The sequence below is a fragment of the Syngnathoides biaculeatus genome, chromosome 6 (assembly GCF_019802595.1).
Source record: "Syngnathoides biaculeatus isolate LvHL_M chromosome 6, ASM1980259v1, whole genome shotgun sequence".
Classification (NCBI taxonomy): domain Eukaryota; kingdom Metazoa; phylum Chordata; class Actinopteri; order Syngnathiformes; family Syngnathidae; genus Syngnathoides; species Syngnathoides biaculeatus.
In genome coordinates this window covers 9494730-9516586 of record NC_084645.1, presented here as the reverse complement: position 1 = coordinate 9516586, position 21857 = coordinate 9494730, and the positions used below count along the sequence as shown (strand labels likewise).

Here is a 21857-nt window from a genome sequence, read left to right as displayed (position 1 = left end):
TTTTTTGTGACTTCCTGAACATTGACCATCACACGTCCCCACTGATGTCACAATTTCACAACGAATCACGCCGTGGTACGGGCCTCACTTCCGGGAGTCTCAACACGCCCAGAATCTTCGGCGCAGTACGTCTCATCACTCATATAAATCTGTTTTGTTTTTCTTGATGAAACCAGTAAGCTTCATTTTAAAACGTTGAGTGTCTATTTTTCTTTCACGGCATCAGACTGGAGGGAACAGCGTACTGTTGATACGAAATTTGGGCTTGAGCTAACCGATAAATTGAAGCAGCTCGTTGTATTGCAAGAGACAACTGACCATAAGGTTAGTGACGTTGCCGTCGTTACGAATGTAAAAAGGTTTTATCGTCTGTGTCTCCCACCTTAGTCTGAGCGTCATGCACTTTCACACCATCACTAATCTTTAAGATGACAACAAATCCACCCGACATTTCCCCCTCGTCTGTATTGGAACACCATTTTATAACCTAAATAACCCAATACGTATAGTAAAATACAATTGATCCAGAAATCGAAGTAATATGCTCCTGGCGAACGCGTAGTCGTTAGTATTAGAAGACATTTCAAGTAGTCACTGCATTTGTCATTTGATATTCTGCAGACCTTAGCATGTCCAATGAGGCTGACCACATCGAGGGTGGAGGAGACAAGGAGTCTGAGGAGGGTGCGCACGATACTTCCGAGCAGACTGTGAGGAAGCGAGTCCGAGCAAATGCAAGTCCACACAGAGAAACAAGTGCTCCACAAGGTGAGGAACACTCAAGTTTACGGGAACCCAACTTCAATCGCCCTCATCAAATCTCTACCCTGTAAAAAAGGGGACTGCTCCATTATTTATTTGAGTCCATATGTTGTTATAACGGTTACAATGGCTCATTTTAGGAGAACAGCACATTTGGAAAAAAAATAACCATTTTGTTTGTATTCTTGCGTTACAGCCAGCCCACCCAGATTTGTGTCGGTAAACGAGTTATTGGAGACGGCAAAAGGAGTCACCAATATGGCTTTGGCTCACGAAATACTGGTCAACGAATCTTTTCAAGTGCAACAGTCTGAGCTTCCCGAAGGAAGGTGAGGTTGTTTTCGTATGCTGCAATTAGGGTTTGCATTAATTTCTTTAATTTACTCCTCCACTCACTGGCCTTGTACAGTTTGGAGCGCAGAGTGAAGGAGATTGTGCACCAAGCATTCTGGGATTTTCTGGAAGCTCAGTTAAAGGAGGATCCACCACAATACAGCCATGTGATCCAACAGCTGGCTGAAATTAAAGAGGTAAAGTCCAGGAAAATAGAAACACTGACCCAGTTATCAGATGGCAAATCAATGTGTGAACACCTGCAATCAAGGATCTTAATCGCTAAAGGGATGTTGGGTTTTATCCAGTTACATTATTTATTCTTGATTGATTTTAAGGAAAGAATCCAATAAAGTAATATGGTTAGATTACAAATAAAGTACAATTTGAGGAGATTTTAAGAGATGGAAATTTCTGAATATGATGGGTAACTTTGGATCCCACCAGATAGCAATCGTAGGGAATGTAGAGAATGTGTTTTATGTCATCAATCTGGAGCTTGTGACCAACATTTACTGTATGCAGTATACCAAGAACTTTGAAGTTGCACACAAACCAATGCTAATGAAAAGTGTTGCACTTCCCAATTATCATTTCAGTTAATATCTTTGGAGGTGATGTTGTAAAAGTTGATTTTTTTTTTTTTTTTTTATTTATTATTATTATTTTTTTTTAATTTTATCAACCACAGTTATTCAATCATCATTCATCTACAGACGTTGCTATCTTTCTTGCTGCCGGGCCATGGTCACTTACGGTCCCGAATTGAAGAGGTTCTGGACCTGACTCTAATCCAGCAGCAGGCAGAGAAAGGAGCACTTGACGTTGGTTCATTATCCCATTTCATTATCGAGATGATGGGTTCACTCTGTGCCCCCTGCAGGGATGAGGCTGTCTATAAACTAAAGGAGATCACCGAATTTGTCCCTCTGCTCAAGTAAGCGACAAAAATAATCATCATTCGTTAGGTATTCACTGTGTTGTTGACTAACTTCAGTCCTTGTTTAAGTTCTAATCAACTTATTCATTATTTAAACGAGACTATAGCAAGCAAGCAACTATCATCGATTATATCTTTTACATATGACAATAAAGGGATTTAGGGTCACTAAAAAAGACATTACTATTCAAGTTGAAGCCAAGGTGAAATGGCTACCACCATCATATTTTTCCCTTTGCCATGATTTGTCATTGTGTTCATATTGCTTTTGAGAGGGTGAGAATGCTTTTGGTGTAGATAAAGATTGCTTTTTATGATCCTGTTGGGGACAGCACCATGGACTAGTCTTACTGATTAGGGAGTTTAGCTCATCTGCCATGCACTGGAGAGGTTCCTGGGTTTTCTGTGTGGAGTTTGGATGTTCTCATGCTGTTGTGGGTTGACTCTGGATTCTCAAGCTTCCACCCCCATTCCAAGAACAAGCACAGTTAACTAATTCGTGGATGGATGTAAATAGGTTGTTTATATTTCTGGAGATGTACAACAATTAATCAAATTATTGAGAACTAATTGGTTATCAGATTAATCCACAACTATTTAAAGAATCAATCAATTGTTTAAATGGAACAGCGACTGGTTAGCATATGCGCCTCGTAGTTCTGAAGACCCACGTTCAAATCCTGTCTCATCCCTGTGGAGTTTACATGTTCTCCCCATCCGTGGGTGGGTTTTGTATTGAGTACTCCGGTTTCCTCCCGGATCCTAAAAAACATGTTTCCTTGGCTAAATGAAGACTCTAAATTGCCTGTAGGTGGTAATGTCAGTGGGACTGTTTTTTCGTGTATATTGTATGTGCCGTGCGATTGGATGGAGATGAGTTCAGGGTGTACCCCACCTCTTATCTGCAATTAGCTGGGAAACGCTCTAGCATACCTGTGACCCGAGTGAGGATAGGCGGTGTAGAAAATTGTTGATTGGAATTAAATTAAGCATTCAATGTTGATCTTAAAATTGTCCAAATACCCTGATTCCAACCTATCAACGGTAAATATTCTTAGATTTATGTAGTTCTCTGTGACAGATAAAAGATTTGTGTTGTTGTTGTTGTTTTCCTTTCGGCTTGTCCCTTTCGGGGTCGCCACAAAGTATCATCTCAGATGAACGCATATATATGTTTGGCGTTGTGTATTCAGTCAAATTAAGACATTTGCAAAAATCTGTTTTTACTTTGGAAAACAATGATCAACATTTGTGCCTTTTTTGATGTTGAAATCCATGAACTGAATCCTATTGTGTGTAAAAAAAATAAGTTTTTTGGGTTTTTTTTTTTTAAATGTATTGCAAAAATAATGGGCATTTGCAGCAGTAGTATGAACATCCATAATTGAATTGTAGTTGAACCTGAAGTAGCCTGATAATTGTATATTAAAATACCCTTTGCCATTGACAGTAATTATTAGACCAACCTAAAAATTAGCTCTGTTTCAAAAATGTTGGTGACTACATCACTCCCTCTAGTGTGCTATTATTTCATTGTTGATGACATATTTGGTTTGGTTTAATCCTTAAACAGTACCAAATAGTCAGTTCATAAACTTTAATGCAAAGTAGATTTGTATCCAATCAATTGATGGATTGTACCACGTACTACAGCCCCACCCAAAAGGCAGCTGTTTTCAGCTACATCCCAACATTGACCTTAATATGGATAAATTGTCCAACAATGCTTTTAGGGAAGAATTGCCGTTTATTGTAGTAGTGTACTAAATACTTTCAGCCAACACTATTAGATCGGAAAGATTTACAATATATTAACCTTTTTTGTCATCCTTCTCTTAGGGCCATATTCTCTCTCTTAGACCTGATGAAGTTGGACATGGCTAACTTTGCTGTTAACAGCATTAGGCCTCATCTGATGCAGCAGTCAATTGAGTATGAGAGGAACAAGTTCCAGGAGTTTCTGGACAGACAGCCCAGTAAGAGAATTACTCGAGTTTATAGTCATCCACTCAAATCTAATAAATAATTTCAATGCCCAAGTGTGACCTACATTGAACCAAACGGTGGCAATACAGTTGACTGAGAGCGTTTCATATAATCTAAGTAATGGTAATTGAAAATGGTGCTGAATTAATCTTTTTTCAAAGAAAGATTAGGGTATTTGTAGTTTCTGTCGTATACAGATGTGGATAATATTGTTGGTACCTGGTAGGGATCGCAAAAAAACGCTTACTTTCATAACGGGTTTTATCCGAACAGGTGTAGCAAAAAAAAACGATTAACCGGTTTTAAAACCGGTACCATTGTGGTGTTTACATAATTTACCCGCGGGACCTTGAGTTGGGGTGCGGGGTTCCGCATGGACTGTGTTTGTTGTTGCTCTTCCGGAGTGACAAGTTCACAGAGTTCCCCCCGTGATGCGAGTAGTGTTTTGATATCTGGCAATAAAACAAGTTTTGTTCCTGTGTCCGACACTCCGCCTCCGACTCCTTTTCTCTGGCACTACACCATCGATCGTTAATTTACTCCGCGGTAATGGGGTAATTTGTATACAATATTGACAAACAGGCTTGTTGAATGTGGCTTTCAACAACGCACTCGTATAAGTTAAATTTTTGTTGGGGTTTTTTTTTTTTTTGTAAAAATGTTTTAATGTTAACATTCTTCTTTCAGACTTTCAGAAAGGGCATGAAAGTATACCGACCGTTTCCTCGATGCCATGTTTGATGTTTCTTTGATTTAACTGAATGTTCTTTTGAGTCCAACTTTACTCTAACAGCGAAACTTGAAAAAAGTGGAAATGTTGAAAAAATAGCGCAATGTGGAGTACCGGAACCGGAAGAAATGATTGGAAATTTTAATCGATTTCGAAACTCCGATTAAGGTTTCGGTTTTAGAAAACCGGTTATAACCGGTTATTTGTAACCGGTTGCGAAAAACCCATCCTGGTCACAGAAATAACTTGTAATAGTATCATAATACTAAGAAGTGCAGGAAGTTTAGTAAGTGTAAATGAAAAATGTCATGAAAATCAAACAAACAAAATCAGACATTGCTTTGAAAATTTGGTTGAACAGTTATTAATAAAAAAACAAAGTCATGACAGAAAAACAAAAACAAAAATTATAGTATTCTTCAAATATTTTGTTGCGTAAACGTTTGGAGCTACAATCAAATGATTTTTGTAAATTTCAATGATACTTCTGCACCATCTCATCAGATATTTTGATATACAGTATATCAAATTTCATGAGCAAACTGTTTCAGTTGTTTCAAGTTTGAAGGGTTCTTTAGCCACACAATATGTTTCTGTTGCTTCCATACAGATCAATAGGAATTAGATCAGGGCTCATCTAAGGCCATATCAGAATAGTCCAGTGTTTTGCTCTAAGCCATTCTTGAGTGGTTTTAGCTGTTTTGGGTCACTATCCTATTGCAAGACCCATGACCTGCAGCTGAGACCAAGCTTTCTGGCTCTGGGGAACACATTTGTCTCTAGAATACCTTGATAGTGTTCAGATTTTGTTGTATTCTGCACCTATTCAAGATACCCTGCCAGATGCAGCAAAAAAGCCCCAGAGCGTAACAAACTTTCCTCTCTCAAAGTAGGGACAGTGTTCTTTTCATGGTATGCTTCATTTTTTTTTTTTTTTTTTTTTTTGTCTGGGAACATTTTATCTCATCTGTTCATCGGAGATTCTCCCGTAGCTGTTTGTCTCTTGTCAACGTGCAGTTTGGCAAATTCCAGTCTCCATTTTTGATTATTTTCAACACTGGCGTCCTCCTTGGTCGTCTCTCATGGAGTCTACTTTGGCTCAAACAACAATGGATGCGATCTGATCCCAATAGACCTTTAAATTCATTTGGAGTTTGTTTTGGGCTATTTTGTTAGCATTGATGTTATCCCTCTTCAATTTGTAATCAGTTTTCCTCCCACGGTCACATCCAAGGAGGTTGGTGACAGTTCCCTGGATCTTAAATTTCTGAATCTTTGCAACTGTAGTTACAGGAACATTAAGATGCTTGGAGATGATTCTTTGGCCTTTACCTTAACGGGCTTGTCCATAATTATGTTTTGAATCCCCTGAGACAATTTTCTCCTTTCCTTCCTGTGGTCCAACTCAAGTGTAGTAGACACCATCTCACCAAACAGCACAGTGATTGCTTTTCACTTGTGTAATCAACAACCTGTGACGCTAGATTAGATAAAACACCTGGTTTGAACATGCCCCATTGGTCAATTTATTTTTTTCTTTTCTAGTTGTACCAACATTTTTCTCGAAGCCTGTTCAAGTTTTTTTTTATTAAAAGAATTATTCTGAACCACAATTAAAAAGCAATATCTAATAATGGTTTGATTTTCATTATTTTTTTATGTTAGTACTTTTTTCAGATTCAAGTTATTTCTGTGACCACCATGGGTTTTTTTTAGTGAACAGAAGCGTACCAACACTTATATGTGTCTGTATTTAATCACAATATTCAACAAACAACCTTTTTCTCTGTTGTTCAGTCCAATTATGTTGGAAAAATGTATTCCTCTTTTTCAGATGCTTTAGACTTTACTGAGAAGTGGCTCAAGGACACACTTAAGGACTTGAGAAAGGCTTCTCTAGTCACTGCATCATCTGATCAGTCTGCTCACCTTCCTGCTTACGTCCATAATCAAGCATATTTGCGACTACTTAAGTGGGAACACCTCTCAGAACCCTTCCCTGAGGTAAACCTTTATCATTATTTAGGCTTGGATTCTTTTGGGGGGAAAAAAAAACTATCGCTCTCTTAAAATATGTGATCTTGTTTCATTTTATCTCTAGACAGTGTTGATGGATCAGGCTCGGTTCCAGGAAATGCAGCAGAAGACTGAACAATTAGTTTTGCTTTCATCCATATTACTCATTGTTTACACTACCACGGGGGAAGCTATATCTGGTCTTCCAGGACTCATGGAGAAACTTAAAAACACTGTCCACGCCATGCTTGCAGACATGTACACACCGTGAGTACAAACACTTCTCACAGTTGTTTAAACTTGCAGATTAGTACGTAGGCATGTAGTGTGTTAGCTGAAGCAAAATTGATCAAACTGGGTACCTTATTTACACCGACTCACCACAGTTGTTGTGCATTATATGTTATGTCTCATATTTTGTTCAGTTGTATGTTCAATCTACATAAGTTAATTATTTATAAACAAATCATTGTGCAACATGTCTGATAAACCATTATTGGTATTTTGCTCACAAGTTTATATTGGGAATTTAGAGATGCATTAATTTAACATTTGTTATTGTGGGTGTAATTTGTTGTGGTGCTATGCCGAGCAAACTATACGACGGCAAACAAACTGTTAAAAATAATTTTCTGCCTATAAAATCAAAACTGAGAATTATGATGTGACAATATTTGATACTTTAGATGTGTGAGTGTATCTTTATTTTAGGCCAATGTTATGATCATCATTTCACTTGGAAGTGGGAAAGTGGGAGCAATTTGATCAGGTTAAGTTTTGTGTTTTCCACTTGACATGGAACGTACAGTTCTATAGTTTCAGGATTTATAGCAATTACATTTGCTTTAATATGATTATATATTGTTTTTTTTGTTCCGGTAGTTCTAGTACTATCTCTGTTGTTGTTTTATGCAAACATTTTATTGCCTTTTCCAAGGGCCTTCAATTTGCAAGAGACCTTAGTCACTACTGGAGAGAAACTGTGCGTGGAGCTAAATCAATGTTTAAGCCAGCATGGGTATGCTATATTATCTACGGACCAAAAAACCACTTTGATGGGGCAAATCTCAGCCACCACAGACCCAGACAACACAGTCCGTCAACTGATAGGTAAGGGATACATGTTATAGTGTCCGTGAGGGAAGCTTGGATTGACTATGATCTTCTCCTCTTGCCAACTCTCAGACTCTCGGGTTCAGAGCTACCTGCTAGCCACTCTGGAGTCCAGTCAACACAAAACTCCTCCTCCTCTGCCAGGAGGTCTTGCACCTGTCTCCAAAGAGCTAAAAGAACTTGCTGTTCGCTTCAGTTGCCTTGTCAACTTCAATAAGTTGGTCTTTTCCCCATTCTACCAAAAGATTCTCCACAAGTGCTACTCATCAGAAGGTTGTACCAGCGCAGAGACGTGAGCACTCTGAGGACATTGGTGTTAAGTGGATTTTCAAGCTAACACTTAAGTTCTGCAAAAAGAGCTGAGGATAATGATCAATTATGTTGATTGGTAAACATTCACCTCATTGCTTAAAAGAAAATAGCCCATTTCAAACACTAATAGCACTAATTGGAGGGAAAAAATCTTCATCAGCTGCCCCGCTTTTCAATCAAATCTACAAGTTCAGTGAGTTTTTATCTTCTCTAACCTGAGGCTGACGAGGTGGGGAATGCATTGGACAAGTTCTAAATTCATGGGATGGTTTAAGGAGCAAATGTTTTTCGTGAATTTATTTATTAATTTACGATGTGGTTTTACAGAGTTATATTAAAATGTAAAAAGGAACTCAAATTTAGCGAACCAGTGATATCACAAAATAAACACTACATTAATTTCAAATGAAAAGTTCCACACCATGAGTTTTCCAATAGCTCTCATGTTTTGTTCTATAAGTTCACTCCAAAAGATGGGAACTAAGAAATAGCTCAGGTGCTTTCCGTCTGGTTGTAAGTTAAAAGAAAATGACTAGTCAACAGTGACAATCGGTCCTCTTACCACAGTACAGTTGATTGGGGGGAAAAAAGACTTGAAAGAGCGTTAGTCCAGAAAATTTTGCTTTTGCAATACAAAAACGCAGGTTAGTGCTGATAAAAGAGGAATGTTTCAACCGAGGGCAAACATAATACAGTCTGATAAAATCCATTTACGGTCATCATTTTTCCAGTAACTAAAACAACAGTGAACCCAAACAAACCAACCTGGAATACATTTTTCTTCAGACATTCACGTGAATTTAATCACTTTACATATTTTTCGGTTTGTTTTCATACAAGTATGGTTGGTTACAGTTACTTTACTGAATGGAGAATGTTTTCTTTCTGACCATGATAAACTGGCCCTACTGATCAATATTAGGTTGGCTATCCCCTGAGAGTTTAAGTTAGACAGTAATAAGGTCCTATAATAATTTTAAAAAGTATCAATGGTTTTGCTAATTGCAGTTTAGAAACAAAGATATGTTCAAGTCTCAGAAATATCTTACAGATTCTGTGTGGGATTTACTTATCGGGTAGCCAGAGACATGCATCTTTTCTATCAATTATTGATGACTTAAACATTTCAAAAGCAAATCTTTTTTTCCACCATTCTGATGCGTAACAAAATACCGTTTTCAGTGCCACATATTCATAAAAAAGGTACAGCATCCTCATGTGTACTGTCCTTCACAAAAACAAAGGTTTAGAATAATTTAGGTTGAAATGCTTTCAATTCATGGAGTGTCCATAACGAACACCATGTTCAGACCTAGGGGTGTCCACGTGGACTTCCCATCAGGACACCATAATTTGTTTGACTTTGTGTTGGTGTCATCGAACTTTTGACTGGATATCTCTTACACTTGGGTGAAGAGGGGTGGCACTGTCAACTGATTACAACCTTGGTGGTGTTTTGGCTCCAATGGGAAGATTCCGGTCCGACCTGGGAGAGTGAAACATCTTGTGAGGGTCTGTTTGAAACATCTGCCAGAGTCCCCTGTCAGAAGGAACTTCAACTCCCACTGACTGAACTGTCCCCATGTCCCAGGGTAGGTGGGAGACTGAGTGGACCATGTGCCATTTCTCCATTGTTCGGGAGGCGACCAGAAGTTGCTGTAAGGTTGTTGGTGCTTGTCATGTCAGCATTCCCTGAACCCAACAGCAGCGGTAAGGAGGTAAGGGATGCCGTCAAGCGAAAGGAGTCCTATCAGGCTTGTTTTGTCTGTGGCCTTTGGTGAAGCCATGGAGAACGACTTCCAGACTGCTTTGAAGTACCTCTGGTGCACCATCCAGTGTCTCAGGATGGGGATGCAGCGCATCAACAGTCAACTGTGTGTGAATAGTGGGGATAGTGCGCTGCTGAATTTAACACAGGATGTTATGAGTCGGGCTAAATACCTGGAAGACCTCAATTTCACTGACATGCCTTTCCATGAGGAAGCAGAGTCTGAGGGATCTGAGGTGGTTTCATCTATGGGGTTGAGGTCACCGAGGTGGTTAAAAAGCTTGTCGGTGGCAGGCCACTAGGGGTGGATAAGATTGGCCCTTAGTCCCTAAAGACTCTGGATGTTGTGGAGCTGTCCGAGTTGACACACATTTGCCACATTGCATGGACTTTGGGGGCAGTGTATCTGGATTGGCAGACCAAGGTGTTGGTCCCCCTTTTTAAGAAGAGGAAAGAAAGGGTTCATTCCAACTATAGGGGAATTGCACGCTCCAGCCTCCCTCGTAAGGTTTATTCAGGGGTTCTGGAAAGGAAAGTCTGTCAGGAAGTTGAATCTCGAGTCAAAACAAGCAGTGTGTTTTCCGTCCTGGCCATGGAACAGTGGAACGGTTCTACACCCTCAGCAGGGTCCTCGCGGTTCCATGGGAGTTTGCCCAAGCAATCTATTGTTTTGTGGACTTGGAGAAGGTGTTCGATCATGTCTCTTGGGGAGTCCTGTGAGGAGTGTTCTGGGAGTATGGGGTACTAAACCCCCTGATAGGTCTCTGTATGAGTTTGTACCAAATTACCGGCAGTAAATCAGATTCTTTACCATTGGTAGTTGGAATCTGCCAAGGCTGCCCTTTGTCACCAATTGTATTTGTTACGTTTAAGGACAGAATTTCTAGGCAGAACTGGGAAGTCTGGGCTTCCCTGCTTAAGATGCTGCCCCTGCAAAATGACCTGCTATACGTAGAAGAAGATGGATGGATGGTAACTCTTCGTAATCTGTATATTGTCTTGTAGTGATGGTTGGATAAGATTGTCCAGCTAGTCAGGTCAGATACCTGGCGCTATTCCAACAAGCATGTTCAACACGCTCTTAATCCAAACATGAGTTCTGAATTGACTTCCCCTTAATCTGGAGATATATTTCTTCTAAAAATAAATAAAAATACCATTGCTGTGGCAGCAATGGAAAGTGAAGATATTGATGCACAAGTGAATGTAGAATTTAAGACATTACAATTTGATGCACTGATTTAACATTTAAATGCACTTTAAATTCCATCAGATGGGGAAATATTTTTAGTAACATCTGATTTTCATTTATTTGTAATCTGTCTGAATGCATATTTCAAAGCAATTTAACAAAATCCAGAATGTGATTAAGGAAGTCAAGGTGTATTTTGCTCAGCCATGAGGCCTCATGATTTTATCTATTTAACTTGACCTTTATTCATAAAAAATATTAATTCAATATTCAATACATCGTGAAAACAATTTTATTTACGTATTTGTGTTAGCAGGCCCTGTAGCTCAGTGGTGAGAGCATTGGTTTGGTAAACCAGGGGTTGTGGGTTCATATCCCACTGGGGCCTCCACTCCCTGAGAAGGGTTGCGTCAGGAAGGGCATCCGGCGTAAAAATTGTGCCAAAGAAATACGTGTGTTCATCTGAGATGACACGCTGTGGCGACCCCGAAAGGGACAAACCGAAAGAAACTATCATTTACATATTTGTGTTCTTGTTGAGTTCTCAACCCAAATGTAACAGTCTTTATAGATATATATTTCTAAATTTATTAATATTTCTGCACAGGCGTCACGGCGGAAGACGGATTGGAGTCTGCCTCAGAGTTCTGAGGACAAGGGTTCAAATCCCGGCCCTGCCTGTGTGAAGTGTGCATGTTCTCCCTGTGCTTGTGTGAGTTTTCTCACACATCCCAAAAACATGCATGGTGGGACAATTGAGGATCCTAAATTGCTCATAGGTGTGAATGTGAATGGGAATGGTTATGTATCCCTGCGATTGGCTGGCATTCAGTTCAGGATTTACCCCGCCCCCTGCTTGAAGATAGCTGGGATAGGCTTTAGCAATCCAAATCCAAACTAGACCAAGGATGAAGAAATGTTACGTACTGAAGAGTGGGCCGGGTCTTGTAGATGAGGTAAAAAGAAAGTTTGTTCATGTTTGATTTTGAAAACAAATTCTAAATGTATAACTAGATAAATGAACAAAAAATAAAAATGAATACACAAAGATGTAAATAGTAAATTCAAAATGAAGACATGAACAAACATTAATACGTAAGTATAATAATAAGTCAATGCAATTTTAAAATATACTATTTGTAGACGTTTTAATTAGAATTAATGGAGCACTGATTTAATTTTACATAACTACATTACATAATTATATTATTTTATTTACTAATCAATTAACCAGAAATTGAATTAGATAAATGTATAATAATTAATAATGAATAAAATGGTTCGTTGTTGTTTTTAACAAAATAACTGATTTTAGAATTTGATTTTGATTTAAACTTAACATTATTAAACCAAATACTAACCAAATATTTATTCTAAAGAAAACAAGTGCAAAGAACCTTTCCAAAAAAATTAAATAGCAAGGAAAACCTTATTTCCATAATTCCATATAAAAAGATAAATACGTTTTGGATTCAGGGCCCACCATTTGAACAATTTAAAGTATTTGTTTTTTTACATAATTTGGGCTCCCAGCTCATAAAATCTACAAAATTAAAATTTGAAAACTGAAGAAATTAGCCAAGAGTTTTCAGGGCATAAATGTTTTAAACTGTCACACACTAATCATCTACTGAAGTCAAAGCACCTGCACATGTTTCCCCAGGTGTCATGAAATGGCTTCAGTTTGGTTTGATTACCTCAGTTGACTTCAATATATGGAAGACTGCAGACTTGACAGCTGTCCAAAAGACCATCATTGATACCCTCCATAAGATGGATGAGCCACAAATGTTCATCGCTAAGGAGGCTTGCTGTTCACGGAGTGCTTTGTCCAAGCAAATCGTCTAAAAAGTCTAGTGGAAGGAAAAACTCTAGCAGGAGAAGATGCACCAACAAAATTAATACCCCAGACTTCAGCAGATTATCAAACAGTAAAGTTAAAGGAAGCTTGCAGAGATCCAGAAAGAGTGGAATAAGATGAGAGTCACAGCTTCAGGCGTATCTGTGAGATGGACTACAACTGTCAAGCGACTTCTGAGCCTGAGCCATCATAGGAAGCGTTTGAAGTGGGCCAGGAGAAGAAGGAATGGACTGTTGGCAAGTGGTCTGGGTTCCTAGTTTCCAATTAAATTAAATTGTTCCTTTCATTTGGGAATCAAAGTCCTACTGTTTGGAGGAAGACTGGTGAACAGAACCTGAGCTTCTTGAGGTCCAATGTGAATTATCCAGTCAGTCATGATTTGGGGTCCAATGTCCATTGCAGATGTTGATAAACTGCTTTCTTAAATCCAATGTCACCGCAAGTCTTCCAAAATGCATTAGATGACTTCCTAATTCCTTCTGCTGCTGATTTGTTTAGAAATGCAGACTTCATCTCCTATCAGGACCTGACCCCAGCCACAAGCACCAAAACCTGGTTTGATGCCTGTGCCATCACAGAGCTTGACTGGCCAGCCAACTAACCGGATCTAAACCCTATAGAGAATCTATGGGTTATTATCAAGAGGAAAATGAGGGGCACCAGAGCCTAAATCAAAGAACTGACAGCAAGCATCAGGAAAATCTGCTCTTCAATAACTCCCAGGCAATGCCATAGGCTGATTGCCTCAATGACATTTTGCATCAAGCCAGCCATTAAAGCAAAGGGATTCGCAAGCAAGTACAGAAGATAAATGTATAATTTTTAAAGTAACACATTTGTTAATTTCTTTAATGTGACCCTAATTTCTTTGTTCACAGTATTCAAAATTTTTGAATTCCTGATTTTGTGGGTTTTATGAGCTGGAAAACCAAATTATGTAAAAATAAACCTGAAATTGTGTAAATTGTGAGCACTGAAACAGTAATCTATGAAAGTTTAACTTTTTGAATGGAATTATGGAAAGTAAACTTTTTCATAATACTTATTTTTGGGGAAGGGGCTGTAGATGTACAAACCCAATTCCAGTGAAGTTGGGAAATTGTGTTCAACAGGACAGGGTCATGTTTACCACACTATTAGGGTGTAGGGTTAATCCTTTTATTTTATTAATATTTATTCCTTGAATTCATTCTTTTTAACAACATTCAAAAAGTATTTAGCATCTTAAGGACACTAATTGTTGAAGCTTTGTGGAATTGTGGTGGAATTCTTTCCCATTCTTGCTTGCTTCAGCTGTTAAAAAGTCCAGGGTCTCCCCTTTGTTGTATTTTAAGTTTCATGATGTGCCACACATTTTCAATGGTAGACAGGTCTGGACAGGAGGAAGGCTAGTCTTGTACTAGCACTCTTTTACTAAAAAGCCATGCTGTTGTGACACATAGAGAATGTGGTTTGGATTGTCTTGGTGAAATAACCAGGGGCGTCCATGAAGAAGATGTTATTTGGATGGCAGCAAATGTTTCTCCAAAACAACATGTACCTTTGAGCATTAGTGGTGTCTTCACAGATGTGTAAGTCACCCATGCCATTGGCACTAACATTGCCACTTGCCATTACATCGTGCTGGGTTTTGAACTTTGTGTCCATAACAGTCCAGATGGTTCTTTTCCTTTTTGACGCAGAGGACATGACATTCACAATTTCCCAAAACAATTTGAAATGTGGACACATTGGACTACAGAACACTTTTCCACTTTGCATCAATCCATCTTAGATGAGCTTGGGCCAAGAAAAGCCAGTCGCGTTTCTAGGTGTTGTTGATACGTGTTGTTTGCTTTGCATAGTAGAGTTTTAAGATGCACTTGCGGATGTACCACCAAACTGTATTTATCATATTTTCCAGACGACAGAATGCACCGGTTAATAAGCCATGCCCACTCTGTGTAGTGTTTTTTTTCCCCATCGACTACCCACAGATGTATATTGAATATTGTGAAATTGTAGTAAATTACAATTACAGATTACCTTTGCATGTGGCCAGTTTTTGTGAAAGATTTTAAATCAATTAAATTAAAGATATATTTTGAGTTGGTGCATGTCGTGCTGAGTCTTGCTTTGATCGCACCAAAAATTAGCAATGTTTTCTTCTATACACACTTGAGGTTGCTCCATCTTCTATGTGCACTTGAGGTATTTCTTCTTCTTCTTCCACCCATGCTGAAAGCATTCTTCTACACATTGGAGACATATGCGCATGCCCAAACCCGGATGCATTATCGGGAACAGCTGTATTAACCATTTCGTTTGAACAAGTTTTTGTTGTACCTTTAAACTTATAGCAGCTAGCGACAAAAAAAAAAAAAATTTAGACAAATCATTAAATATGCCACAGGATTGAAAGCGCCCAAAAAAGTCGTAGCTTGTCATCCGGAAAATATGGCACTGACATTGGTTTTCTCAAGTGTTTTTGAGCCCATGTTGTGATATCCTTTATAGATTGTCGATTTTCCATGCAGTGCTGCCTGAGGGCTCGAAGGTCATGGGCATTCACTGTTGGTTTTCGGCCTTGACATGTATATGGAGTGATTTCTCCAGATTCTCTGAACCTTTTGATGATATGTACTGCAGATGAGGAAAACCGTAACTTCCTTGTAATTGTATGTTGAGGAACGTTGTCCCTAAACTGTTTGTCTACATTGATTATTTGCTAGAAACAAAGTTTAGCAGTTTGAACATTAAATATCTTGTAAGGTATTCAATTAAATATAGATTGGACATGATTTGCAGATCATTGTATTCTGTTTAACACAACATCTTATTGATCCTACCTTTTAAATAATTGCGAGAGAACTATATTTTGCCCACTCCTGAATTAGATTTTCCCCAGTCTTGAGCTAATTTAATAAAACTTAAACTATAGTTATGATCAATTATTTTTGTATCAATTACATGCAATCCCATTAAATAATTTTACTTACAGCATTACAGTGAACAGGTTTTTTTAACTGCAACTGAATTTTCTCACTGGCGATGAACGTTTTATGGAATATTCTTTGCATTCATGCAAAAAATCTGCAGTGATGTCAACATATATTCATATTTAGATTAGAGATGCGGTATGTGGCTGGATGATGTTATGAACTTGACAGATTTTGATGAATGAATAACAATACTGTTTGATGATAGATCAGAAATAAATCTAGGAATGCCTGGCCGGGCGTCCTGGAGCCTATCCCAGCTAACTCTGGGCCAGAGGTGGGAGGCACCCTTAACTGGCCGCCAACCAGTCACTGGGCACGTATAAACAAATGAACATTCGCACTCACTTTTACACCTATGGACGATTTAGTGTTCAAATAACCAACCATGCATGTTTTGGGATGTGGGAGGAAACCAGTGTACCCGGGAAAAAGCCACACAGGCACGAGGAGAACATGCAAACTCCACACAGGGTGGGCCGGGATTGAACCTGGGTCCTCAGAACTGTGAGGTTGATGTGCTAACCAGTCAGTCACCGTACCACTCGATGTTGACTAATCGTTTGCTAGTGATGGTTTTTTTTTTTTCAGTCTTCAACCTGCTGTCCATGGAACGTTTTGCCTTCTGCCGCCAAAGAAACACAGGCTAACTGTGTCCATACAGTCCCAAGATGCACTCACCAAACCCCCAACTGTCTATTCAAATAAATTACTTCCTCGCAGACATTTGGAACTTCTGAACTCTTAACACCAATTAATGTAACAACTACAGTGTCGTTACTCCTTACATCACTAAAATAGCAAAATACAATAATAATAATGAGGGAATTGTCGGCAATAATATATTTAAAAGAGGCCTTGCAGTTAAGTGGATTGGTTTCGCAAATTTTCCAAGTTCCAAATGTCTGTTAGGCCATGAAGCTTTCTTTGTGGGATTTAGAGAGAGAAAGTTAAGGATTGGTATGTGAGTAATGTATTTGGAGGAATAGGAATGAGACAGTGTCTTTATGGATGAAGGATGTAAATTGAATGAAACACTAGTTGGATGTCAATAACTGCAAACATTTTCACATTATTTTATCGACCACTGCTTGTCCTTGTTTCATCTAAGCAGATTCTCAACTACAGTACATTCTTTGTCTAATCTATGTTACAGTACATTTGTTGAAATCACTATTTGACAGCTGACATGAGGATTTATAGTCTTTGTCAGCTATAGCATCCTATGTTATATTTGAGGATAGAGTTGAATACTTTGTATACGTTGCTAGTGACTGCTATTTACGATTTTTTTTTATTTATTTTTTTTTGCAAAAAAAAAAAAAACTTCTAAATGCTTGAGGCACTGCTGGTTGCTTTGTGCGAAGCTTTCGTGTCAATGTCAGAACACTTGATTGGCATTTAGCTCAAACTCTATGCGGACATGTTTTTGTAAGCGCTTGATTTGTATACAACCATGCCAATTTTCTAAAATTATCAGGTAAAATTCAGGGTTGAATAATTGGCTGCAAGCTTAAACATTTTAATTACTACAGTATATACTTATTGGAAGCCCCTTTCTCAGTTTTGGGCAACCTCTCAGTGTCCATCCATTATCTCAGCCGCGTATCCTCACAAGGAGTCGAGAGCCTTACTCCAGCTAGCTTCAAACAGGAGGCTGGGTACACCCTGAACTCGTTACCAGCCAATCACAGGGCACATCAAGGCAAACCATAATCGCCCTCACAATTACACCTAGGGGGAATTTCGAGTCCAATTAATGTTGCATGTTTTTAGGATGTGGGAGGAAACCAGAGTGCCCAGAGAAAACTCGCACAGGCATGGGGAGAACATGCAAACCCCACAGAGGGGTGGGTGGTGGGGATTTGAACCCCTGTCCTCAGAACTGTGAGGCCAAAGCTCTAATAACTTACTCCACCGAGCCGGCCCCTGTCAGTTTATTATTTTTATTTAATCCTAGAGAACCCATGGGTTCACATGACCAAGTATAATGAAGGGCCCACTGTATGAACACAACGCACCACATTTACTCTTTATACTTAAAGCCCAACGTCTCACATGTATCTGCATTAAATGCATTGTTTTTTGGTAGTTAAGGCCCACTGGGTCATATGTGACCCATTTTCTAAACCGGAAGTAACTTGGTACATTTTTCCAAATTTGATGTTTTTGTGTTCCTTTGATGCTTATTGATTAATTTAGTTAGTACATCAAATGTTAAAAGAGGATTTGGATGTCTTGGGTTCACTAGGGTTAAATGTACATTATACTGTAGATACGCAACAGAAACCTAAGATTTGGTGGGAATACAGCTTTTTCCATTTTTCATTCGTATTTCTGATGACTTTGCATGTGCAATGTCCTTAAAACAAATGCTGCATGTCTCTGGCTTACCTACATTTGTCTCCTGTTCGGACACATTTACATGCTCTTTAAGTCAAGACTCAAAAGTGTTTTTCAGCAATTGATGAAAAACTCAGACTTAGTTAAGGCGAAACGATTGCATCACATCACGTGTGTGTTTCCCTTAACATATTGATAACTGATCAGTCCAATTTTCAATGTCCAATAAGTATCAGAAAAATGCACTGAATGTGTGAACTAATTTGAAACGTAATTGTATTTATAATTTCATTTTGTCATTTAAAATTAATTTAATATGTTCAAATTATTCACAAAACTGTTGTCATGGACACCTTTTGTGATCAATTTACACTAACGTTGTGAATGTTCATGAATCATATCAATAAAGCTTTGTGTATGCCTCTCAAATATGATGACTGTCATCATTTTCCTACCGTAACTATCAATCCTTTGTATTGTAATAGCAAATCACACAAAACAAGAACTGTCACGGTATGAAGTCGGATGTGAGTTGGATTGGGACTGAGAGCTGACTGAGTCGGGGAGAGTAGATTTAGAATAGTTTATGGGAAGTTGACACAGGGTTAGGATATCCATGGCGAGGCCAAGGAGCGAGCAGGAACCGTGAACCTGAGCAGGTGGCGTGGCTTGCCGGCGTGGCTGGAGCAGGCAGCGATGCGGGGAATGAACTACACTAGAGATGGGAGACAACAAAATTGGGTGAGTACAGATGCGGGTCGTTGGGATAATTATTTGCGGACCGGTTATAAAAATTTAAAAAACGGGTTGCTGTTAGTAAATAGCTGGACTCACTTTGTTTAAAGAGCGAAGACCAAGTCCGAAACCTTGGTGTCCTGATAGATTCCGACCTGACTTTCATATCAAATCAATTACCAAAACTGCCTTTAACCACACTGCCTTTTCTGTGTCTGAAATTTTCATTGTAGGTGGATGTCCATTGTGTGAGAGATAATCTAAAAAGGAAAATCCAAAAATCTACAATGTATGACTTTTTAACGATTTGTGTGACACAGTTGCAAATACGTACAAGTGCAAGTCTTCAATAGTGGATAGAATAGTGCCGACAATCCATTCAGCAGCTTTGATTGTTCGTTGGAGTCGGAGTTTGTCTTTTTTGTGGCGGCCCCAAACCAAACTGTGATGGAGGTACACAGTACTGATTGGATCACCGCTGTGTAGAACTGTCTCAGCAGCTCTTGTGACAGGCCATGCTTCCTCAGAAGCCGCAAGAAGTACATCCTTTGTTGGGCTTTTTTGAGGATGGAGTTGATATTCGTCTCCAACTTCAAGGCCTCTGAGACTGTAATTCCCAAGAACTTGAAGGTCCTGATGGTTGACACACGACAGTTGGAAAGGGTCAGGGGCAGCTGTGGTGAAGGATGCCTCCTGAAGTCCACAATCATCTCTACAGTCTTTAGAGTGTTCAATTCTAGGTTGTGCTGACCACACCAAAGTTCCAGTCTCGCCACTTTCTGTCGATACGCAGACTCATGGCTGTCTTTGATGAGGCTAATGACCGTGCTGTCATCTGCGAACTTCATGTTTTGAATAGACAAGTCTACTTGAGATAAAAGCATGGATGAGCTTCCCTGGTGTCCTTGGCCTATGCAAGCTTTCACTCTGCATATATGTCCTTCAGATGGTAGGAGGCAGTTTGAGTAATTGATTTGATGTGACTATTGAAAGTCAGTCAAAATCTTTCAGTAAACCAACCTTTCAGACTTGGTCTCTGGTTTTTAAAGAGAGTGATTTGAGGTACAGAGGAGAAAATAAGTATTTGAACACTCAGCTATATTGCAAGTTCGACCACTTAGAAATCATGGAGGGGTCTGAAAATTTCATAATAGGGGCATGTTCTCTGTGAGAGAGATAATTTAAAAAGAAAAATCCAGAAATCACAATGTATGATTTTTTTAACAATTTTTTTTTTTTGTGATACAGCTGCAAATAAGTGTTTGAACACCTGAGAAAACCAATGTTAATATTTGGTACAGTAGCCTTTGTTTGCAATTATAGAGGTCAAACGTTTCCGGTAGTTGTTCATCAGGTTCGCACACACTGCAGGAGGGATTTTGGCCCACTTCTCCACACAGATTTTGTCTAGATCAGACAGGTTTCTGGGCTGTCGCTGGGAAACATGGAGTTTCAGCTCCCTCCAAAGAATTTCTATTGGGTTTAGGTCTGGAGGCTGGCTAGGCCACGTTAGAACCTTGATATACTTCTTACGGAGCCACTCCTTGGTTTTCCTGGCTGTGTGCTTCGGGTCATTGTCATGTTGAAAGATCCAGCCACGACCCGTGTTCAATGCTCTGACTGAGGGAAAGAGGTTGTACCCCAAAATCTCACAATACATGGCCGCGGTCATCATCTCCTTAATACAGTGCAGTCATCCTGTCCCATGTGCAGAAAAACACCCCCAAAGCATGATGCTACCACCCCCATGCTTCACAGTAGGGCTGGTGTTCTTAGGATGGAAGTCATCATTCGTCTTCCTCCAAACACGGTTAGTGGAGTTATGACCAAGAAGTTCCATTTTGGTCTCATCTGACCAAAAACTTTCTCCCATGACTCCCCTGTATCATCCAAATGGTCATTGGCAAACTTAAGGCGGGCCTTGACATGTGCTGGTTTAATTAGGGGGAACATTCCGTGCCATGCATGATTTCAAACCATGACGTCTTAGTGTATTACCAACAGTCACCTTGGAAACGGTGGTCCCAGCTCTTTTCAGGCCATTGACCAAGTCCTGTGGTGTAGTCCTGGGCTGATTCCTCACCTTTCTAAGGATCATTGAGACCCCTCAAGGTGATATCTTGCATGGGGCTCCACTCCGATTGAGATTGACCTTCATGTTTAGCTTCTTCTATTTTATAATGATTGCTCCAACAGTCATCTTTCGAATAGATTCTGAAGTTCTGCTTCCGGTCTAAAAATCACTAAATGGTTTAGGACCGGAATGCTTGAAAGAAATGCTTAGGGAATACAAACCCAGTCGGGCTTTGAGATCAACTGACTCAGGTCAAATACTGGAGCCCAGAGTCCAAAGCAAACATGGTGAAGCAGCATTTGGCTATTATGTTGTACAAAAATCGAATGGAAGTGGGCAGCAGAGCCCAGCCCCAAGAGTGAATGTTTTCAAATCCAGGTAAAAAACCTTTTTTCCCCTCATGCGTTTTTAGAGTACTTCCACTTTTCAATGATATTCCTTGCACTGTATACTTATTTAATTTTGTTTTACTTAAAATGTTTTCATTTATTTGTATATGTATATTTTTTATCGTTTAAAGCACATTGAGTTACCTTGTGTATGAAATACACTATTCAAATAAATTTGCTTTGCTTTGCTTAGACCCAATATAAAGAATCCTGGGACACTGGGTTATTTGTTCCCTCTAAATTGAATCTCAAAAGGTTACACATGCTGGGCAAAACTTTAAGGGATGTCCTCACGAAGTGCATGGTTGTAAGGTGCAACATCTTT

At 39.2% G+C, this 21857-nt stretch overlaps 1 protein-coding gene across 9 annotated transcripts; it reads left to right on the top strand.

Annotated features, from left to right (window-relative positions):
* The first annotated feature begins 8 nt into the window (after positions 1 to 8).
* On the top strand, positions 9 to 18749 carry tcp11l1 (t-complex 11, testis-specific-like 1). 9 transcript variants are annotated; one of them, XM_061822847.1, is made up of 13 exons: positions 9 to 125; positions 227 to 324; positions 622 to 768; positions 959 to 1091; positions 1172 to 1292; positions 1812 to 2032; positions 3875 to 4011; positions 6586 to 6755; positions 6853 to 7034; positions 7705 to 7877; positions 7953 to 8172; positions 9784 to 9910; positions 11760 to 16724. In XM_061822847.1, the coding sequence occupies exons 3-13, from the start codon at positions 630 to 632 to the stop codon at positions 12051 to 12053; spliced, it is 1917 nt and encodes a 638-aa protein (XP_061678831.1). In that variant the 5' UTR covers positions 9 to 125; positions 227 to 324; positions 622 to 629; the 3' UTR covers positions 12054 to 16724. The 9 variants fall into 9 exon arrangements, 7 of the variants coding, with proteins under 7 accessions (XP_061678831.1, XP_061678832.1, XP_061678834.1 ...); XR_009795415.1 differs by adding an exon at positions 9609 to 9704 and having other exon boundaries at positions 110 to 324; positions 9789 to 9910; positions 16583 to 16594; XM_061822848.1 differs by having other exon boundaries at positions 110 to 324; positions 11760 to 11864; positions 16583 to 18749.
* Positions 18750 to 21857: the final 3108 nt, after the last annotated feature.

What these genes read in the sequence shown, in the direction of transcription:
- tcp11l1 (XM_061822847.1), top strand. Translation starts at nt 630, where the DNA reads ATGTCCAATGAGGCTGACCACATCGAGGGTGGAGGAGACAAGGAGTCT. An exon ending in TCTGAGCTTCCCGAAGGAAG is followed by an intron (nt 1,092 to 1,171) that starts GTGAGGTTGTTT and finishes GGCCTTGTACAG; the next exon opens with TTTGGAGCGCAGAGTGAAGG. An exon ending in CTTGCAGACATGTACACACC is followed by an intron (nt 7,035 to 7,704) that starts GTGAGTACAAAC and finishes GCCTTTTCCAAG; the next exon opens with GGCCTTCAATTTGCAAGAGA.